The sequence below is a fragment of the Pseudophryne corroboree genome, chromosome 9 (assembly GCF_028390025.1).
Source record: "Pseudophryne corroboree isolate aPseCor3 chromosome 9, aPseCor3.hap2, whole genome shotgun sequence".
Classification (NCBI taxonomy): domain Eukaryota; kingdom Metazoa; phylum Chordata; class Amphibia; order Anura; family Myobatrachidae; genus Pseudophryne; species Pseudophryne corroboree.
The window spans coordinates 424810532-424829778 of NC_086452.1; the positions used below are offsets into that span (position 1 = coordinate 424810532).

The following is a 19247-nucleotide window of genomic DNA, read 5'->3' on the forward strand; positions in this document are numbered from 1 at the left end:
GCCAGGGTATCAAATTTGTAGAATTTTGCAAACGTGTTTGCCCCTGACCAAGTAGCAGCTCGGCAAAGTTGTAAAGCCGAGACCCCTCGGGCAGCCGCCCAAGAAGAGCCCACTTTCCTCGTGGAATGGGCTTTTACAGATTTAGGGTGCGGCAGTCCAGCCGCAGAATGTGCAAGTTGAATCGTGCTACAGATCCAGCGAGCAATCGTCTGCTTAGAAGCAGGAGCACCCAGCTTGTTGGGTGCATACAGGATAAATAGCGAGTCAGTCTTCCTGACTCCAGCTGTCCTGGAAACATATACTTTTCAGGGCCCTGACTACGTCCAGTAACTTGGAATCCTCCAAGTCCCAAGTAGCCGCAGGCACCACAATAGGTTGGTTCACATGAAAAACTGATACCACCTTAGGAAGGAATTGGGAACGAGTCCTCAATTTCGCCTTTCCCATATAAAATACAGATAAGGGCTTTTGTCAATTCTGATACACGCCTGGCCGACGCCAAGGCCCACAGAATGACCACTTTCCACGTGAGGTATTATAGCTCCACGGATTTAAGTGGCTCAACCCAATGCGACTTCAGGAAATCCAACACCACGTTGAGATCCCACGGTGCCACTGGAGGCACAAACGGGGGCTGACTATGCAGCCCTCCCTTAACAAAAGTCTGAACTTCAGGCAGTGAAGCCAGTTCCATTTTGGAAGAAAATCGATAGAGCCGAAATCTGGACCTTAATGGAACCCAATTGTAGGCCCATAGTCACCTCTGACTGTAGGAAGTGCAGAAATCGACCTAGCTGAAATTTCTCCTTTGGGGCCTTCCTGGCCTCACAGTACGCAAAATATTTCCGCCATATGCGGTGATAATGGTTAGCGTTCACTTCTTTCCTAGCTTTAAATAGCGTAGGGATAACTTCCTCCGGAATTCCCTTTTCCTTCAGGATCCGGCGTTCAACCGCCATGCCGTCCAACGCAGCCGCGGTACGTCTTGGAACAGACAGGCCCCCTGCTGCAGCAGGTCCTGTCTGAGCGGCAGAGGCCATGGGTCCTCTGAGATCATTTCTTGGAGTTCTGGTTACCAAGCTCTTCTTGGCCCACCCGGAACAATGAGTATAGTTCTTACTCCTCTCCTTCTTATTATTCTCAGTACCTTGGGTAAGAGAGGCAGAGAAGGGAACACATACACCGACTGGTACACCCACGGTGTTACCAGAGCGTCCACAGCGATCGCCTGAGGGACCTTGACCTGGCGCAATATCTTTGTAACTTTTAGTTGAGGCGGGACGCCATCATGTCCACCTGTGGCCTTTCCCAATGATGTACAATCATTTGGAAGACTTCTGGATGAAGTCCCCACTCTCCCGGGTGGAGGTCGTGTCTTCTGAGAAAGTCTGCTTCTCAGTTGTCCACTCCGGGAATGAACACTGCTGACAGTGCTAAAACATGATTTTCCACCCATCGGAGAATCCTTGTGGCTTCTGCCATCGCCATCCTGCTTCTTGTGCCGCCCTGTCGTGTACATGAGCGACCGCCGTGATGTTGTCTGACTGGATCAGCACCGGCCGGTGTTGAAGCAGGGGTCTAGCCTGACTTAGGGCATTGTAAATGGCCCTTAGTACCAGAATATTTATGTGTAGGGAAGTCTTCTGACTTTTCCATAGCCTTGGAAGTTTCTTCCCTGTGTGACTGCCCCCCAGCCTCGAAGGCTGGCATCCGTGGTCACCAGGACCCAGTCCTGTATGCCGAATCTGCGGCCCCCTAGAAGATGAGCACTCTGCAGCCACCACCACAGCGACACCCTGGCCCTTGGAGACAGGGTTATCCGCCGATGCATCTGAAGATGCGACCCGGACCACATGTCCAACAGATCCCACTGGAAAATCCTTGTATGGGACCTGGCGAATGGAATTTCTTCGTAAGAAGCTACCATCCTTCCCAGGGCTCGCGTGCATTGATGCACCGACACCTGTATACGTATTAGGAGGTCTCTGTCTAGAGACGACAACTCCTTGGACTTCTCCTCCGGGAGAAACCCTTTTTATCCTGTTCTGTGTCCAGAACCATACTCAGGAACAGTAGACGCGTCGTAGGAACCAGCTGCGACTTTGGAATATTCAGAATCCAGCCGTGCTGTTGTAGCACTTCCCGAGATAGTGCTACTCCGCCGAACAACTGCTCCCTGGACCTCGCCTTTATAAGGAGATCGTCCAAGTACGGGATAATTATTTCGGCCATTACCTTAGTAAATACCTCGGTGCCGGGGACAGACCAACGGCAACGTCTGGAATTGGTAATGACCATCCTGTACCACAATTTTGAGGTACTCCTGGTGAAGAGGGTAAATAGGGACATGCAGGTAAGCATCCTTGATGTCCAGTGATACCATGAAATTCTCCAGGCTTGCAATAATCGCCCTGAGCGGTACCACAACATTTTGGAATAGTAACCCCGGCCTTGTTGAAGGAGGGGTACCTTGATTTCACCTGCTGGAAGTGCAGCTTGTGAATTGCCGCCAGTACTACCTTTCTCCGAGGGCAGCAGGCAAGGCTGAGGTGAGGTAACGGCGAGGGGGAGTCGCCTCGAACTCCAGCCTGTATCCCTGTGATACTATTTGCAGAACCTAGGGATCCACCTGTGGGCAAACCCACTGGTCCCTGAAGTTCCCGAGACGCGCCCCTACCGCACCTGTCTCCACCTGTGGAGCCCCCACGTCAAGCGGTGGACTCAGAGGAAGCGGGGGAAGATTTTTGATACTGGGAACTGGCTGCTGGTGCAGCTTTTTCCTTCTTCCCTTGTCTCTGTGCAGAAAGGAAGCGCCTTTGACCCGCTTGCTTTTCTGAAGCCGAAAGGACTGTACCTGAAAATACGGTGCTTTCTTAGGCTGTGAGGAAACCTGAGGTAAAAATTTTTTCTTCCCAGCTGTTGCTGTGGATACGAGGTCCCAGAGACCATCCCCAACAATTCCTCACCCTTATAAGGCAGAATCTCCATGTGCCTTTAATAGGCAGCATCACCTGTCCACTGCCGGGTTTCTAATACCCTCCTGGCAGAATGGACATTGCATTAATTCTGGATGCCAGCCGGCAAATATCCCTCTGTGCATCCTTTATATATAAGACGACGTCTTTAATATGCTCTATGTTAGCCAACTATTATCCCTGTCTTAGAGTATTAATATTATCTGACAGGGTATCAGACCACGCTGCAGCAGCACTATTTATGCTGAGGCAATTGCAGGTCTCAGTATATAACCTGAGTGTGTATATACAGACTTTAGGATAGCCTCCTGCTTTTTATCAGCAGGCTCCTTCAAGGTGGCCGTATCCTAAGACGGCAGTGCCACCTTTTTTGACAAACGTGTGAGCGCTTTATCCACCCTAAGGGATATCTCCCAACGTGACCTATCCTCTGGCGGGAAAGGGTACGCCATCAGTAACTTTTTAGAAATTACCAGTTTCTTATTGGGGGAACCCACGCTACTTTACACACTTCATTCATTCATCTGATGGGGGAACAAAACACTGGCTGCTTTTTCTCCCCAAAAATAAAACCCCTTTATGTGGTACTTGGGTTCATGTCAGAAATGCGTAACACATTTTTCATTGCCGAGATCATGTAACGGATGTTCCTAGTGGATTGTGTATATGTCTCAACCTCGTCGACACTGGAGTCAGACTCCGTGTCGACATCTGTGTCTGCTATCTGAGGTAACGGGCGCTTTTTTGAGCCCCTGATGGCCTTTGAGACGCCTGGGCAGGCGCGGGCTGAGAAGCCGGCTGTCCCACAGCTGTTTTACGTCATCCAGCCTTGTAAGGAGTTGACATTGTCGGTTAATACCTTCCACCTATCCATCCACTCTGGTGTCGGCCCCACAGGGGACGACATCCCATTTATCGGCCTCTGCTCCACCTCCACGTAACCTTCCTCACCCCACATGTCGACACAGCCGCACCGACACACAGCACACACACAGGGAATGCTCTGACTGAGGACAGGACCCCACAAAGTCCTTTGGGGAGACAGAGAGAGAGTATGCCAGCACACACCAGAGCGCTATATAATGCAGGGATTAACACTATAACTGAGTGATTTTTCCCCCAATAGCTGCTTGTATAAACAATATTGCGCCTAAATTTAGTGCCCCCCCTCTCTTTTTAACCCTTTGAGCCTGAAAACTACAGGGGAGAGCCTGGGGAGCCGTCTTCCAGCTGCACTGTGAAGAGAAAATGGCGCCAGTGTGCTGAGGGAGATAGCTCCGCCCCTTTTTCGCGGACTTTTCTCCCGCTTTTTTATGGATTCTGGCAGGGGTATTTATCACATATATATATCCTCTGGGGCTATATATTGTGATCTATTTGCCAGCCAAGGTGTTTTTATTGCTGCTCAGGGCGCCGCCCCCCCCAGCGCCCTGCACCCTCAGTGACTGGAGTGTGAAGTGTGTATGAGGAGCAATGGCGCACAGCTGCAGTGCTGTGCGCTACCTTGGTGAAGACTGATGTCTTCTGCCGCCGATTTTCCGGACTCTTCTTGCTTCTGGCTCTGTAAGGGGGCCGGCGACGCGGCTCTGGGACCGAACATCAATGGCCGGTTCCATGCGGTCGATCCCTCTGGAGTTAATGGTGTCCAGTAGCCTAAGAAGCCCAAGCTGCCACCAGTTAGGTAGGTTCGCTTCTTCTCCCCTTAGTCCCTCGCTGCAGTGAGTCTGTTGCCAGCAGATCTCACTGTAAAATAAAAAACCTAAAATATACTTTCTCTCTAGGAGCTCAGGAGAGCCCCTAGTGTGCATCCAGCTCAGCCGGGCACAGGATTCTAACTGAGGTCTGGAGTAGGGTCATAGTGGGAGGAGCCAGTGCATAACAGGTAGTCCTAAATCTTTCTTAGCCGTGCCCAGTCTCCTGCGGAGCCGCTATTCCCCATGGTCCTTACGGAGTCCCCAGCATCCACTAGGACGTCTGCGAAAAGGGGGATATAAGGAAATATTTAAGGGGGGGGGGGACTGAAGCAGGCAAATGACGAGAGAGAGAGAGAGAGAGAGAGAGAGAGAGAGAGAGAGAGAGAGAGAGAGAGAGAGAGAGAGAGAGAGAGAGAGAGAGAGAGAGAGAGAGAGAGAGAGAGAGAGAGAGAGAGAGAGAGAGATTGATTTCAGGTCAAACCACACACCCGATCTGGGTTCAGTTTCCGCAGCACTTATCAGGGTGTTTTTTGTTTTTTTTGGCTTCGGAACCTCAGTGGGTCCACACCAGAAAAAAAAACAAGCAACGAGTTCTGGCGTTGGGCTGCCTTCGGGGCTAATTGGATAGCCCCGGGGGATCAATTAGCCCATGGTAAATTACCGCAAACAGCTGAATTCTCTGCATAGTTTTTTAGGGAGCAGCAGATTCAGATTTTAAATTAATAAATATTTTAGAGTTGTAACATGTCACATGGAACAAACACACTGTACTGCTATGACCAGAGGGTGGGGGAAGGATAAGCAAGAAGATGTTCTTTTAAGACAAAAAGGGGGAGCAGGAGGATAAAGGGGGAATAGGTAGCTGGCCAGTCATTAGACCTGAGGCTAGCGTCTGGCCAACTACCTAGGAGGTGATGTTGTCCTTTATAACAGGGGGTAGCAGATTGGTCCATGCAACTCAAACAGATTATTCCAGTAATAAACGGGTTGGCAAGGACAGCCATGGATAATGCCAGTGTTAATTTCGTTATAAAGCGTGTGAAACAAAGAATCTATTTTCTTCCAGTTAAGTGGTATTAGGCATCAGAATATGGCCTATAAGTTTCAAAGTACATTTGGGTACACATAAGAGCAGGAACGGGAAGAGACTGCAGGAGTGGTTAAGCAGAAACTGTAAATGAGCGATGGTGTTGACTAAATTACGTAAATCCCGCCAAGATGTATCGATCTTGGGGAAGCACCACCCAATATGGAAGAAGCTGTCCTCCCTTCTGTAATTCCCCCAGCAGAGGTATGTTGGATGTTGGGTAGATGATTCACAAACGGGATGGGCTCAAGTGCCATCGGAATAAGAGTTTGTAGCAGTTTTCTCAGTGTACAGACGAAGCTTTTAGCAACTTCTCTTATTTGCGACCAATCTTCCAACTCACCAGTGTCGCTAAGTCCTTCTCCCAGCGGAGTCCGTGCGACTCATGGATAGGTTGGTTATACATAACAGGGGAGTACACAGTAGAAATAAGGACTCTGGAAGTATAGCATGGAGTGATTCTGGCATCATTAATGAAAGTATTTCCTTATACCTCATTGGTTCCTGGATAATATTAGTACATAGAACTTATAACATATCTAATAACAGATACACACTGAACGATTACAATACCTGATTTCATATTTTGCCAGTTTCTCTTCCTCCCAAGCAGTGTTGCCACCACCAAAATTCAGCCTTGCCGTCTTCTCTATGCCCTACAACAGAAATGATGACCACCAATCATTATCTACGCAATAGAGAGGATTCAACACCCCCTCTTCTGTTTACCTATAGTAGAACTAATGTTCTAAAAACATCCAGACATTATTCAGAGACAGAGGTTCTGCTTTGAACTTTTTTTATACGTCAGAACAGCTTTACTGATTTTGACATCAATATGTTGGGTGTTTAGGGTCAGAAAGGGAAAGCTACCCTACAATCTTATTTTATCCAGGTTTACGGGATCTCTTGATTCGCACAGCTCATTTACACTACTCATGGACATTGGACATGTGCCATGTAATTTGTAAAGATTGCAGATCTAAATCTTGCGACAAAATCACTGAAAATATCAGCGCTTGCTATAACGTGCAGGCTATTACATTTGGCCCCAGAAGGGATGTCAAAACACTGTCTATAAAGATTGCGGCTGGCCTGCCCCGAGACCAACGTGTGCAGTGGGAGCCAATGGCTCACAAGGCAGCGACAGAATGAACTGTGGGAAACTGCGGCCAGGGTAAGTGTAGGGGGGTAATGCAGAAAGAGACCCCACGACGGGTCCAATAATGGTATCATTTACAGGAGTTTACACATATTAGCATCATTTGTGTATTCTAGAACTCTTGTACAGTTCCGTCAAAATACAAGGAAAAAGCAATACAAACGCACACTGAGGTTAGAGTCGCTACGGCCGCAATTGCGTATATACACTGCGTATATACGCCGACACCTTATGCGCCCAATATAGCGATGTGTGTGGCTGTATACACTTTACCCCTAACAGGAATGGAATGCGACACCAGTAGTTAGATGTAATGTTGTGGTCCAACGCATCAACAGTATTTACTTGTAAAACAATAAACAGAGAAGAGCTACAACCAATAATAATAAGAATTTACTTACCGATAATTCTATTTCTCGGAGTCCGTAGTGGATGCTGGGGTTCCTGAAAGGACCATGGGGAATAGCGGCTCCGCAGGAGACAGGGCACAAAAAGTAAAGCTTTAGGATCAGGTGGTGTGCACTGGCTCCTCCCCCTATGACCCTCCTCCAAGCCTCAGTTAGGTACTGTGCCCGGACGAGCGTACACAATAAGGAAGGATTTATGAATCCCGGGTAAGACTCATACCAGCCACACCAATCACACTGTACAACCTGTGATCTGAACCCAGTTAACAGTATGATAACAGCGGAGCCTCTGAAAAGATGGCTCACAACAATAATAACCCGATTTTTGTAACTATGTACAAGTAATGCAGATAATCCGCACTTGGGATGGGCGCCCAGCATCCACTACGGACTCCGAGAAATAGAATTATCGGTAAGTAAATTCTTATTTTCTCTATCGTCCTAGTGGATGCTGGGGTTCCTGAAAGGACCATGGGGATTATACCAAAGCTCCCAAACGGGCGGGAGAGTGCGGATGACTCTGCAGCACCGAATGAGAGAACTCCAGGTCCTCCTTAGCCAGGATATCAAATTTGTAGGATTTTACAAACGTGTTTGCCCCTGACTAAATAGCCGCTCGGCAAAGTTGTAAAGCCGAGACCCCTCGGGCAGCCGCCCAAGATGAGCCCACCTTCCTTGTGGAATGGGCATTTACATATTTTGGCTGTGGCAGGCCTGCCACAGAATGTGCAAGCTGAATTGTATTACACATCCAACTAGCAAAAGTCTGCTTAAAAGCAAGAGCACCCAGTTTGTTGGGTGCATACAGGATAACATCAAGTCAGTTTTCCTGACTCCAGCCGTCCTGGAACCTATATTTTCAGGGCCCTGACCACATCTAGCAACTTGGAGTCCTCCAAGTCCCTAGTAGGCGCAAGACACCACAATAAGCTGGTTCAGGTGAAACACTGACACCACCTTAGGGAGAGAACTGGGGACGAGTCCGCAGCTCTGCCCTGTCCGAATGGACAAACAGATATGGGCTTTTTTGAGAAAAAAAAAAACCACCAATTTGACACTCGCCTGGTCCAGGCCAGGTCCAAGAGCATGTTCACTTTTCATGTGAGATGCTTCAAATCCACAGATTTGACTGGTTTTAAACCAATGTGTTTTGAGGAATCCCAGAACTACGTTGAGATCCCACAGTGCCACTGGAGGCACAAAAGGGGGTTGTATATGCAATACTCCCTTGACAAACTTCTGGACTTCAGGAACTGAAGCCACTTCTTTCTGGAAGAAAAATCGACAGGGCCGAAATTTGAACCTTAATGGACCCCAATTTGAGGCCCATAGACACTCCTGTTTGCAAGAAATGCAGGAATCGACCGAGTTGAAATTTCTTCGTGGGGCCTTCCTGGCCTCACACCACGCAACATATTTTCGCCACATGTGGTGATAATGTTGTGCGGTCACCTCCTTTCTGGCTTTGACCAGGGTAGGAATGACCTCTTCCTGAATGCCTTTTCCCTTAGGATCCGGCGTTCCACCGCCATGCCGTCAAACGCAGCTGCGGTAAGTCTTGGAACAGACATGGTACTTGCTGAAACAAGTCCCTTCTTAGCGGCAGAGGCCATAAGTCCTCTGTGAGCATCTCTTGAAGTTCCGGGTACCAAGTCCTTCTTGGCCAATCCGGAACCATGAGTATAGTTCTTACTCCTCTACGTCTTATAATTCTCAGTACCTTAGGTATGAAAAGCAGAGGATGGAACACATACACCGACTGGTACACCCACGGTGTTACCAGAACGTCCACAGCTATTGCCTGAGGGTCTCTTAACCTGGCGCAATACCTGTCCCGTTTTTTGTTCAGACGGGACGCCATCATGTCCACCTTTGGTAATTCCCAACGGTTTACAATTATGTGGAAAACTTCCCCATGAAGTTCCCACTCTGCCGGGTGGAGGTCGTGCCTACTGAGGAAGTCTGCTTCCCAGTTTCCATTCCCGGAATGAAACACTGCTGACAGTGCTATCACATGATTTTCCGCCCAGCGAAAAGTCCTTGCAGTTTTTGCCACTGCCCTCCTGCTTCTTGTGCCGCCCTGTCTATTTACGTGGGCGACTGCCGTGATGTTTTATCCCACTGGATCAATACCGGCTGACCTTGAAGCAGAGGTCTTGCTAAGCTTAGAGCATTATAAATTTACCCTTAGCTATATTTATGTGGAGAAAAATCTCCAGACTTGATCACACTCCCTGGAAATTTTTTCCTTGTGTGACTGCTCCCCAGCCTCTCGGGCTGGCCTCCGTGGTCACCAACATCCAAAACTGAATGCCGAATCTGCGGCCCTCTAGAAGATGAGCACTCTGTAACCACCACAGGAGAGACACCCTTGTCCTTGGATATAGGGTTATCCGCTGATGCATCTGAAGATGCGATCCGGACCATTTGTCCAGCAGATCCCACTGAAAAGTTCTTGCATGAAATCTGCCGACTGGAATTGCTTCGAAGGAAGTCACCATTTTTTTACCATGGCCCTTGTGCAATGATGCACTGATTTTAGGAGGTTCCTGACTAGCTCGGATAACTCCCTGGCTTTCTCTTCCGGGAGAAACACCTTTTTCTGGACTGTGTCCAGAATCATCCCTAAGCACAGGAGACTTGTTGTCGGGATCAGCTGCGATTTTGGAATCTTTAGAATCCACCCCTGCTGTTGTAACAGTATCCGAGATAGTGCTACTCCGACCTCCAACTGTTCCCTGGACTTTGCCCTTATCAGGAGATCGTCCAAGTAAGGGATAATTAAGACGCCTTTTCTTCGAAGAAGAACCATCATTTCGGCCATTACCTTGGTAAAGACCCGGGGTGCCGTAGACAATCCAAACGGCAGCGTCTGAAACTGATAGTGACAGTTCTGTACCACGAACCTGAGGTACCCTTAGTGATAAGGGCAAATTTGGGACATGGAGGTAAGCATCCCTGATGTCTCGGGACACCAGATAGTCCCCTTCTTCCCGGTTCGTTATCACTGCTCTGAGTGACTCCATCTTGATTTGAACCTTTGTAAGTGTTCAAATTTTTTTAGATTTAGAATAGGTCTCACCTAGCCTTCTGGCTTCAGTACCACAATATAGTGTGGAATAATACCCCTTTTCTTGTTGTAGGAGGGGTAATTTAATTATCACCTGCTGGGAATACAGCTCGTGAATTTTTCCCATACTGCCTCCTTGTCGGAGGGAGACCTTGGTAAAGCAGCCTTCAGGAGCTTGCGCAGGGGAAACGTCTCGACATTCCAAACTGTACCCCTGGGATACTACTTGTAGGATCCAGGGGTCCTGTACGGTCTCAGCGTCATGCTGAGAGCTTGTCAGAAGGGTTGGAACGCTTCTGTTCCTGGGAATGGGCTGCCTGCTGCAGTCTTCTTCCCTTTCCTCTATCCCTGGGCAGATATGACTCTTATAGGGACGAAAGGACTGAAGCTGAAAAGACGGTGTCTTTTTCTGCAGAGATGTGACTTAGGGTAAAAACGGTGGATTTTCCAGCAGTTGCCGTGGCCACCAGGTCCGATGGACCGACCCCAAATAACTCCTCTTCCTTTATACGGCAATACACCTTTGTGCCGTTTGGAATCTGCATCACCTGACCACTGTCGTGTCCATAAACATCTTCTGGCAGATATGGACATCGCACTTACTCTTGATGCCAGAGTGCAAATATCCCTCTGTGCATCTCGCATATATAGAAATACATCCTTTAAATGCTCTATAGTCAATAAAATACTGTCCCTGTCAAGGGTATCAATATTTTTAGTCAGGGAATCCGACCAAGCCACCCCAGCTCTGCACATCCAGGCTGAGGCGATCGCTGGTCGCAGTATAACACCAGTATGTGTGTATATACTTTTTATGATATTTTTCCAGCCTCCTGTCAGCTGGCTCCTTGAGGACGGCCCTATCTATAGACGGTACCGCCACTTGTTCTGATAAGCGTGTGAGCGCCTTATCCACCCTAAGGGGTGTTTCCCAACGCGCCCTAACTTCTGGCGGGAAAGGGTATACCGCCCATATTTTCTATCGGGGGGAACCCACGCATCATCACACACTTCATTTAATTTATCTGATTCAGGAAAAACTACGGTAGTTTTTTCACATCCCACATAATACCCTCTTTTGTGGTACTTGTAGTATCAGAAATATGTAACACCTCCTTCATTGCCCTTAACGTGTGGCCCTAATAAGGAATACGTTTGTTTATTCACCGTCGACACTGGATTCAGTGTCCCTGTCTGTGTCTGTGTCGACCGACTAAAGTAAACGGGCGTTTTAAAACCCCTGACGGTGTTTTTGAGACGTCTGGACCGGTACTAATTGTTTGTCGGCCGTCTCATGTCGTCAACCGACCTTGGCGCGTGTTGACATTATCACGTAATTCCCTAAATAAGCCATCCATTCCGGTGTCGACTCCCTAGAGAGTGACATCACCATTACAGGCAATTGCTCCGCCTCCTCACCAACATCGTCCTCATACATGTCGACACACACGTACCGACACACAGCACACACACAGGGAATGCTCTGATAGAGGACAGGACCTACTAGCCCTTTGGAGAGACAGAGGGAGAGTTTGCCAGCACACACCAAAAACGCTATAATTATATAGGGACAACCTTATATAAGTGTTTTCCCTTATAGCATCTTTTTTATATATTTCTAACGCCAAATTAGTGCCCCCCCTCTCTGTTTTAACCCTGTTTCTGTAGTGCAGTGCAGGGGAGAGCTTGGGAGCCTTCCCTCCAGCCTTTCTGTGAGGGAAAATGGCGCTGTGTGCTGAGGAGATAGGCCCCGCCCCTTTTTCGGCGGCCTCGTCTCCCGCTCTTAACGGATTCTGGCAGGGGTTAAATATCTCCATATAGCCCCCGGAGGCTATATGTGAGGTATTTTTAGCCAAAAAAGGTTTTCATTTGCCTCCCAGGGAGCCCCCCTCCCAGCGCCCTGCACCCTCAGTGACTGCCGTGTGAAGTGTGCTGAGAGGAAAATGGCGCACAGCTGCAGTGCTGTGCGCTACCTTAAGAAGACTGAGGAGTCTTCTGCCGCCGATTCTGGACCTCTTCTCGTTTCAGCATCTGCAAGGGGGCCGGCGGCGAGGCTCCGGTGACCATCCAGGCTGTACCTGTGATCGTCCTTCTGGAGCTAATGTCCAGTAGCCAAGAAGCCAATCCATCCTGCACGCAGGTGAGTTCACTTCTTCTCCCCTAAGTCCCTCGTTGCAGTGATCCTGTTGCCAGCAGGACTCACTGTAAAATAAAAAACCTAAGCTAAACTTTTCTAAGCAGCTCTTTAGGAGAGCCACCTAGATTGCACCCTTCTCGGCCGGGCACAAAAATCTAACTGAGGCTTGGAGGAGGGTCATAGGGGGAGGAGCCAGTGCACACCACCTGATCCTAAAGCTTTACTTTTTGTGCCCTGTCTCCTGCGGAGCCGCTATTCCCCATGGTCCTTTCAGGAACCCCAGCATCCACTAGGACGATAGAGAAACATACGTTCAAACGCTAGCGCTCCTGGATCCAGGCCTCAGTCAGTCTTGGCAAGATGACCTTAGAGTATAGGGACTGAAGCTTGGACCACGAGACCTCTCTTTTATACAGTTTGGCCAAATACAGTATAATGGGGAATGTAAGCTCTTCTTCCATAGGTCAGGGGGCAAGTCATTTACAGTACATGAGGGGTCATAGGTTGGTTTGAAACAGTGGGCGATGCTTGGTCCAGGGTGCACTTGCAGATGTTGGTCTATAGGTTCCCGCCGAATATCACGAGTACAGTATAATAGCAGTTTGCGAATATTCCAATTCTGCGTATATCTATACGCAGAAATATGCAATATACTTGAATATACTTGAAATAGCCACCGGGATGTAGATCATCAAATACTGCACATCTAGATTCCAAACACTAAGTCCTAACACTGCCCCATCCCCTGAATAGCTCCGTTGCTTTACCTTTAATGTGTTTGCAGGTCGCTGACAAGGTGTATGGAGACTGTGTGTGAATTATGCACTATACGAATAAAATATAGAATATGTTTTTGTGGCTTTTCTGTGCGAATGCATATACTATCGTAGATACTCTCGCCATGCGTTAATACGCAAGGTGTGCGAACCTGTGCTCGATGCTTGTATGCAAATGCACGGCGCTTTCCCGCACAGAAGTTGCGAAATAACGCACCCGCACTGAAGCTACTCTGTTTGGAGTTTGTATGTTGTGTGTATGTACTATTTTTGACTCTGACACTCTTAACTGGGCAGAGAATGGGACACACTTATGTTCATTTTGGAAAGCAATATGCTCTAGACAAACCCATAGGAGGCATGATTCCAGTATTCATGAAGGCTTGATGTGTATAGTGGCTAATTATTCCCACGGTTGGCCACCAAATTAACAACTCGGGCATGTAACCTATGTAAAGTTTCCTTGCATTGGGGGCGTCTAGGAGATCTAAGTGACAAAGGGCAGATAGCACACACCGAGCACCTCTCACCTTCACAAAATTGTTAACCAAGCTCCGGCATGTCCAGCAGGGCTCTGGTTTGGCAGCACCAAGGTTAAAGACTAGCAGGAGGAAGAACACAGTGCAACTAGCGGAATCCAGCAACCTCTGCTGGCAGGCCATGTTGGAGAGTTGTCACCCTGGAAATTTGTCCAAGACCAAGCCGTACTACATGTAAAACAAAACAGAAAGACAAAAGTAAATCATTGCTGAAGATATGGAGAAAAACTAAACAGCACTGGTCACCTATGCACATAAGAAGTCACAATACAGGAGAATGCAGCAAGCAAACCATTAGGAACCCAAGCATTGAGAATAACAGTAATGCAGCTCCGGTGTGAGGTCACCCCTAAATCGGCAACATTATGAATAGTAGCTGTAGCACGGAGAATGGGTTACAGATGGCCAGCGGAGGGTTAACCACTGACAGTTACCAACAATGGTGCAATCGGTTGTACAAAACCATTAATGGGGAGCCATGGATGGTTTTCCCTGTGGTGAAATGGCAAACCAATTAGGAATGGAAGTGGGACGTAGTGGGCAGCCGAAATGGAGCTCCATGCCCAACCAACAAGGGGATAAAAAGTAAAAATCCATCGCAGCCTCTCAGCCATAGATGGCAAAACCACCACTGTCAAATTATTGGTGGTCGCTAATCCGGCTCCCTCCACTGTGTATAGAACACTCTAAGCTTTAACAATGACTTTCTTCCAACTGTGTTACAGCCGGCTCTTGTGCTGCCCTGAGATCTATAGATCTGCCTTATGGCTCAGAGGAAGAGCTTTCATTATTAATAAGACTCTGCATCCTCATGTTCTGCACCCGACAATAGCATAATCAGGGTGCCTGATCCGCAGCTCAATATAATGACCCCATACGCAGGGTTCATAGAGGCTGGGAGGATTTGCTTGGAGAAGGTGCAGCCAAAGCTTTGCTCCAGAAAGAAAGCGTATAGAGACATAAATAGGGCACATTCCCATGTTAGTAGTGAGTGTAATACAGCAGGTTTCTACTGCGCTACAGAAACCCATGGTACAGCCAGTCACCACAGCCATCCCCAGCGCTGCCAGTCTCCGCTACCACTCACTGTAATGAGGAATATGACATCACTTTCCGCTAATCATAAGAGCACCAAGGAGACAATATAATACAGTTAATTGCGCCCCCACACAAAAGGGCACATTTACAGTGTAACATGCAAATGAGCATCACCATCTGTCACTACCTAAGCCATGCCTTCTTCTGTACGACGCGCGCTGTACAGCGTGTAATATAACGTATTTGCATTCAGGCGGGAGGGGGTGATGGGCTATTAGTCGTCACAGAAAAGGTGTGCACACTGGAATCCCCTTAGCGCTAGGAAAAGACGATTTCCTAAATAATACTGCTAATGGCTGGCCAGCTCAGTCTGCGCCCCCTTACTGTATACATGGCAGAAGGTATACGACAGACAGGGTGAGTGCTGCAGCCTGTTAGCGACTCTATGAATAAGGCAATGCTGGGAGTGGTAGTCCTACCGGTCACAATGCACTATATGTATTGTGGGCGTGAGTCTATGGAAACAGGTGGGGTAATGACTGATACAGCAATGTAATGGTACCTGAGGACATAAGGCACATGCTGCATTGCATTTATATCAGGCAGGTTCTGCATAGATAAGGACCCAATTGCATTGCAGCAGGCAGGAGGCATATCACCCCCAGGCACAGTATATTGGAGACCCGGCCACCTCCAAGCCACCCTGCCACCATTACCAGCGCCTCACCGCCCCGTCCCGTTATTCTGCACATCAGGACGCAGCAGCCTGCACGCCACTTATGCACATATGTCCCCCCTCGTCCCTGCGCCCCTACCTGCCAGGGACCCTGCGCCCCCCGTGGGGTGTGTCCTGAAGGCAGATGTCGGCCGAAGTGCAGCTCAGCGGTGATGATGTTCCCAGCAGCTCCCAGCATGCACCGCGCACGCCGCATTGCCCTCACCAGCAGCAGCTGGCTGCAGGACACGTTTGCCATTGGAGCAGAGCCTCAACCAATAACGGCCGGCCATGTGCGGTGACGTCACTCGGGGAACAGCTGCCGCTGCCAGTGAGGGGGGATCAGTAACCTCTAGGTAACGGGTACGGGTCGTTGGGTCGACTCAATTTAGGTCGACCACTGAATGGGCATTAGGTCGACAGGTGAAAAGGTCGACATGAGTTTTTGGACTTTTTTTGGTGTCGTTTTCTTCGTAAAGTGACAGGAAACCCCAATTAGTGCACCGTGTCCCCTCGCATGGCGAGCGAAGGTGCCTCACTGCGCTCAGCATGGGTTACCGTTCCCAATTGTAGTCCACGGGGATCGTCAAGTATGAAAAAGTACAAAAAATGGAAAAAAAATGTGAAAAACTCGTCGACCTTTTGACCTGTCAACCTAGTACATGTCGACCTAATGACCATGTCGACCTTCAGTTGTCAATTTACCTGTCGACCTAAACTGTGTCGACCTAACGACCGTATCCCTTGGTAACATGCTGCAGGGCTAGCTAGGCTGTGGTGCTGCTGTGCTCTCGGTGTGTGGGAGGGTGCAGCAGAGTCCTCTGCATGAGTTTCTGGGTTAGATGAACATGAATGCAGAGTGCTAGACAGGCATATAGTGGGCCTTATATTCTGAGTCAGTCTGAAGCACAATTTACATTTTTATTTTTACCTCAAGACCTGAAAATTGGATATTGTGGGTATACTAATTGTCCAGAACGTGCAGTTTATCAGGTAGTTCCCCGGACACCTGGGAGAGTGGGCGGGTCTCCCATATCCCACCCATTTCCTAGTGATGCGGAAAGTATGGCGGGGTGGGAAGTGTAGCGGTAGGCATCGAGGATCTGGGCCCAGTATGATGACATTCAATTACAATTGCTTCATTTGCAGCCGCGTAACTAGGTGTGTGCCAGCGGTGCCTGGCACACAGCGCATAAGCACTGTGGGCGACACCCACAGGGCTGTACCGTGCCAGTAAGTCTAAGCGGCAGCGCCTGGCTACTTCTCAGCTGGGCATAAGGCTGCGCTGCCATTACACATAGCAGTGGAGCTGTAGCTGTCTGTACACTCCCCCGGCTTGTTCTGCATCCTGCCCGGTCCCCCCTCCCATTCGGTACGCTCACTCCCTGGCTTGTCTGCGCTGCTAGCTTACCCACGCTACTCCTGTATCCCATTGGATACATTGTGTGTGGGCTGCTGCTGCTGTGGGAGGTGGCGCGGTGTCCGGCTCCATCACTGACTCTAGCTGCTCACCGCCTGTCTGTGTGCCGCGCAGCTCCTCTCTGGCATTTCCGAGCTGGGCTGGTGAGTGACTGCACGCATGTCGGAGGGTGCCGCGGGAGGGAGGAGGGCTTTAATAAATGCTGCCTGCCGGGTGAACTGAACAAACTCTGACCCGGCATCGTCAGTGCTTATGTACTTTACTAAACAGGGCTAAGGGAGATCTGTTACTGGTGCCGCACAGTCCGACACCTCACTGCACTACACTATTGGTTCAGACTAAAAATAAACTACAGCTCCCAGCAGCCCTTGCTGCTGAGAGCTGTAGTTTATTTTAAGTTTGAACACTCAGTAGTGAGAAGCAGGGTCGTAACTACGTGTGTGCCAGGGGTGCCTGGCACACAGCGCAGTCGCCCTGAAGGCGTAACTGTCTACATCGGTTCCGGTATAAAAGATAGTGTCTAGTTAGACAGTCAATAGATAGACACCATATGTTAGACAGACATTAGGTCGACATGGTCAAAATGTCGACATGAAAAATGTCGACGTCAAATGGTCGACATGAAAAAGATAGACACCGTGTTTTTTACATTTTTGGGGTTTGTGTGGATAGTTTTGTCATCTGGGACCGCCAATTGTAAAAAGGCATACCCTCGCGGGGCTAGCTGCACTCGCCACAAGGTTTATAACCAACTGTATGCTAACATGGATAGAGAGGGTATGAAATAGTCCAAAAACATGTTACATTTTTAAAAAAAGAAAAAAATATTTTTATGTCTAGGGGGGGGGGGGGCAATGTGTATCTGGTACTGTGAGGCAATGTATATCTGGCACTCTTGGGGCATTTGTGTATCTGGCACTGTGAGGCAATGTATATCTGGCACTCTTGGGGCATTTGTGTATCTGGCACTGTGAGGCAATGTATATCTGGCACTCTTGGGGCATTTGTGTATCTGGCACTGTGAGGCAATGTATATCTGGCACTCTTGGGGCATTTGTGTATCTGGCACTGTGAGGCAATGTATATCTGGCACTCTTGGGGCATTTGTGTATCTGGCACTGTGAGGCAATGTATATCTGGCACTCTTGGGGCATTTGTGTATCTGGCACTGTGAGGCAATGTATATCTGGCACTCTTGGGGCATTTGTGTATCTGGCACTGTGAGGCAATGTATATCTGGCACTCTTGGGGCATTTGTGTATCTGGCACTGTGAGGCAATGTATATCTGGCACTCTTGGGGCATTTGTGTATCTGGCACTGTGAGGCAATGTATATCTGGCACTCTTGGGGCATTTGTGTATCTGGCACTGTGAGGCAATGTATATCTGGCACTCTTGGGGCATTTGTGTATCTGGCACTGTGAGGCAATGTATATCTGGCACTCTTGGGGCATTTGTGTATCTGGCACTGTGAGGCAATGTATATCTGGCACTCTTGGGGCATTTGTGTATCTGGCACTGTGGGGCAATGTATATCTGGCACTCTTGGGGCATTTGTGTATCTGGCACTGTGGGGCAATGTGTATCTGGCACTGTGAGGCAATGTATATCTGGCACTCTGGGGGCATTTGTGTATCTGGCACTGTGGGGCAATGTGTATCTGGCACTGTGGGGCATTGTATATCTGGCACTGTTGGGCAATGTATATCTGGCACTGTGGGGCAATGTATATCTGGCACTCTGGGGGCATTTGTGTATCTGGCACTGTGGGGCAATGTGTATGTGGCACTGTGAGGCAATGTATATCTGGCACTCTGGGGGCATTTGTGTATCTGGCACTGTGGGGCAATGTGTATCTGGCACTGTGAGGCAATGTATATCTGGCACTCTGGGGGCATTTGTGTATCTGGCACTGTGGGGCAATGTGTATCTGGCACTGTGGGGCATTGTATATCTGGCACTGTTGGGCAATGTATATCTGGCACTGTGGGGCAATGTATATCTGGCACTCTGGGGGCATTTGTGTATCTGGCACTGTGGGGCAATGTGTATCTGGCACTGTGAGGCAATGTATATCTGGCACTCTGGGGGCATTTGTGTATCTGGCACTGTGGGGCAATGTGTATCTGGCACTGTGAGGCAATGTATATCTGGCACTCTGGGGGCATTTGTGTATCTGGCACTGTGGGGCAATGTGTATCTGGCACTGTGGGGCATTGTACATCTG

At 48.9% G+C, this 19247-nt stretch overlaps 1 protein-coding gene across 1 annotated transcript in view; it reads right to left on the reverse strand.

Moving 5' to 3' along the window:
• CRELD1 (cysteine rich with EGF like domains 1) overlaps window positions 1-15856 on the reverse strand; it is a 63097-nt gene extending 47241 nt beyond the window's left edge. Inside the window, exons 1-3 of the mRNA XM_063940947.1 lie at window positions 15701-15856; window positions 13839-14015; window positions 6330-6412 (exon numbers count right to left, since the gene is read on the reverse strand). Of these exons, the coding sequence (XP_063797017.1) occupies window positions 6330-6412; window positions 13839-13970 (215 nt within the window). The 5' untranslated portion in view covers window positions 13971-14015; window positions 15701-15856. The remainder of the gene's footprint in view (window positions 1-6329; window positions 6413-13838; window positions 14016-15700) is intronic.
• Window positions 15857-19247: the final 3391 nt, after the last annotated feature.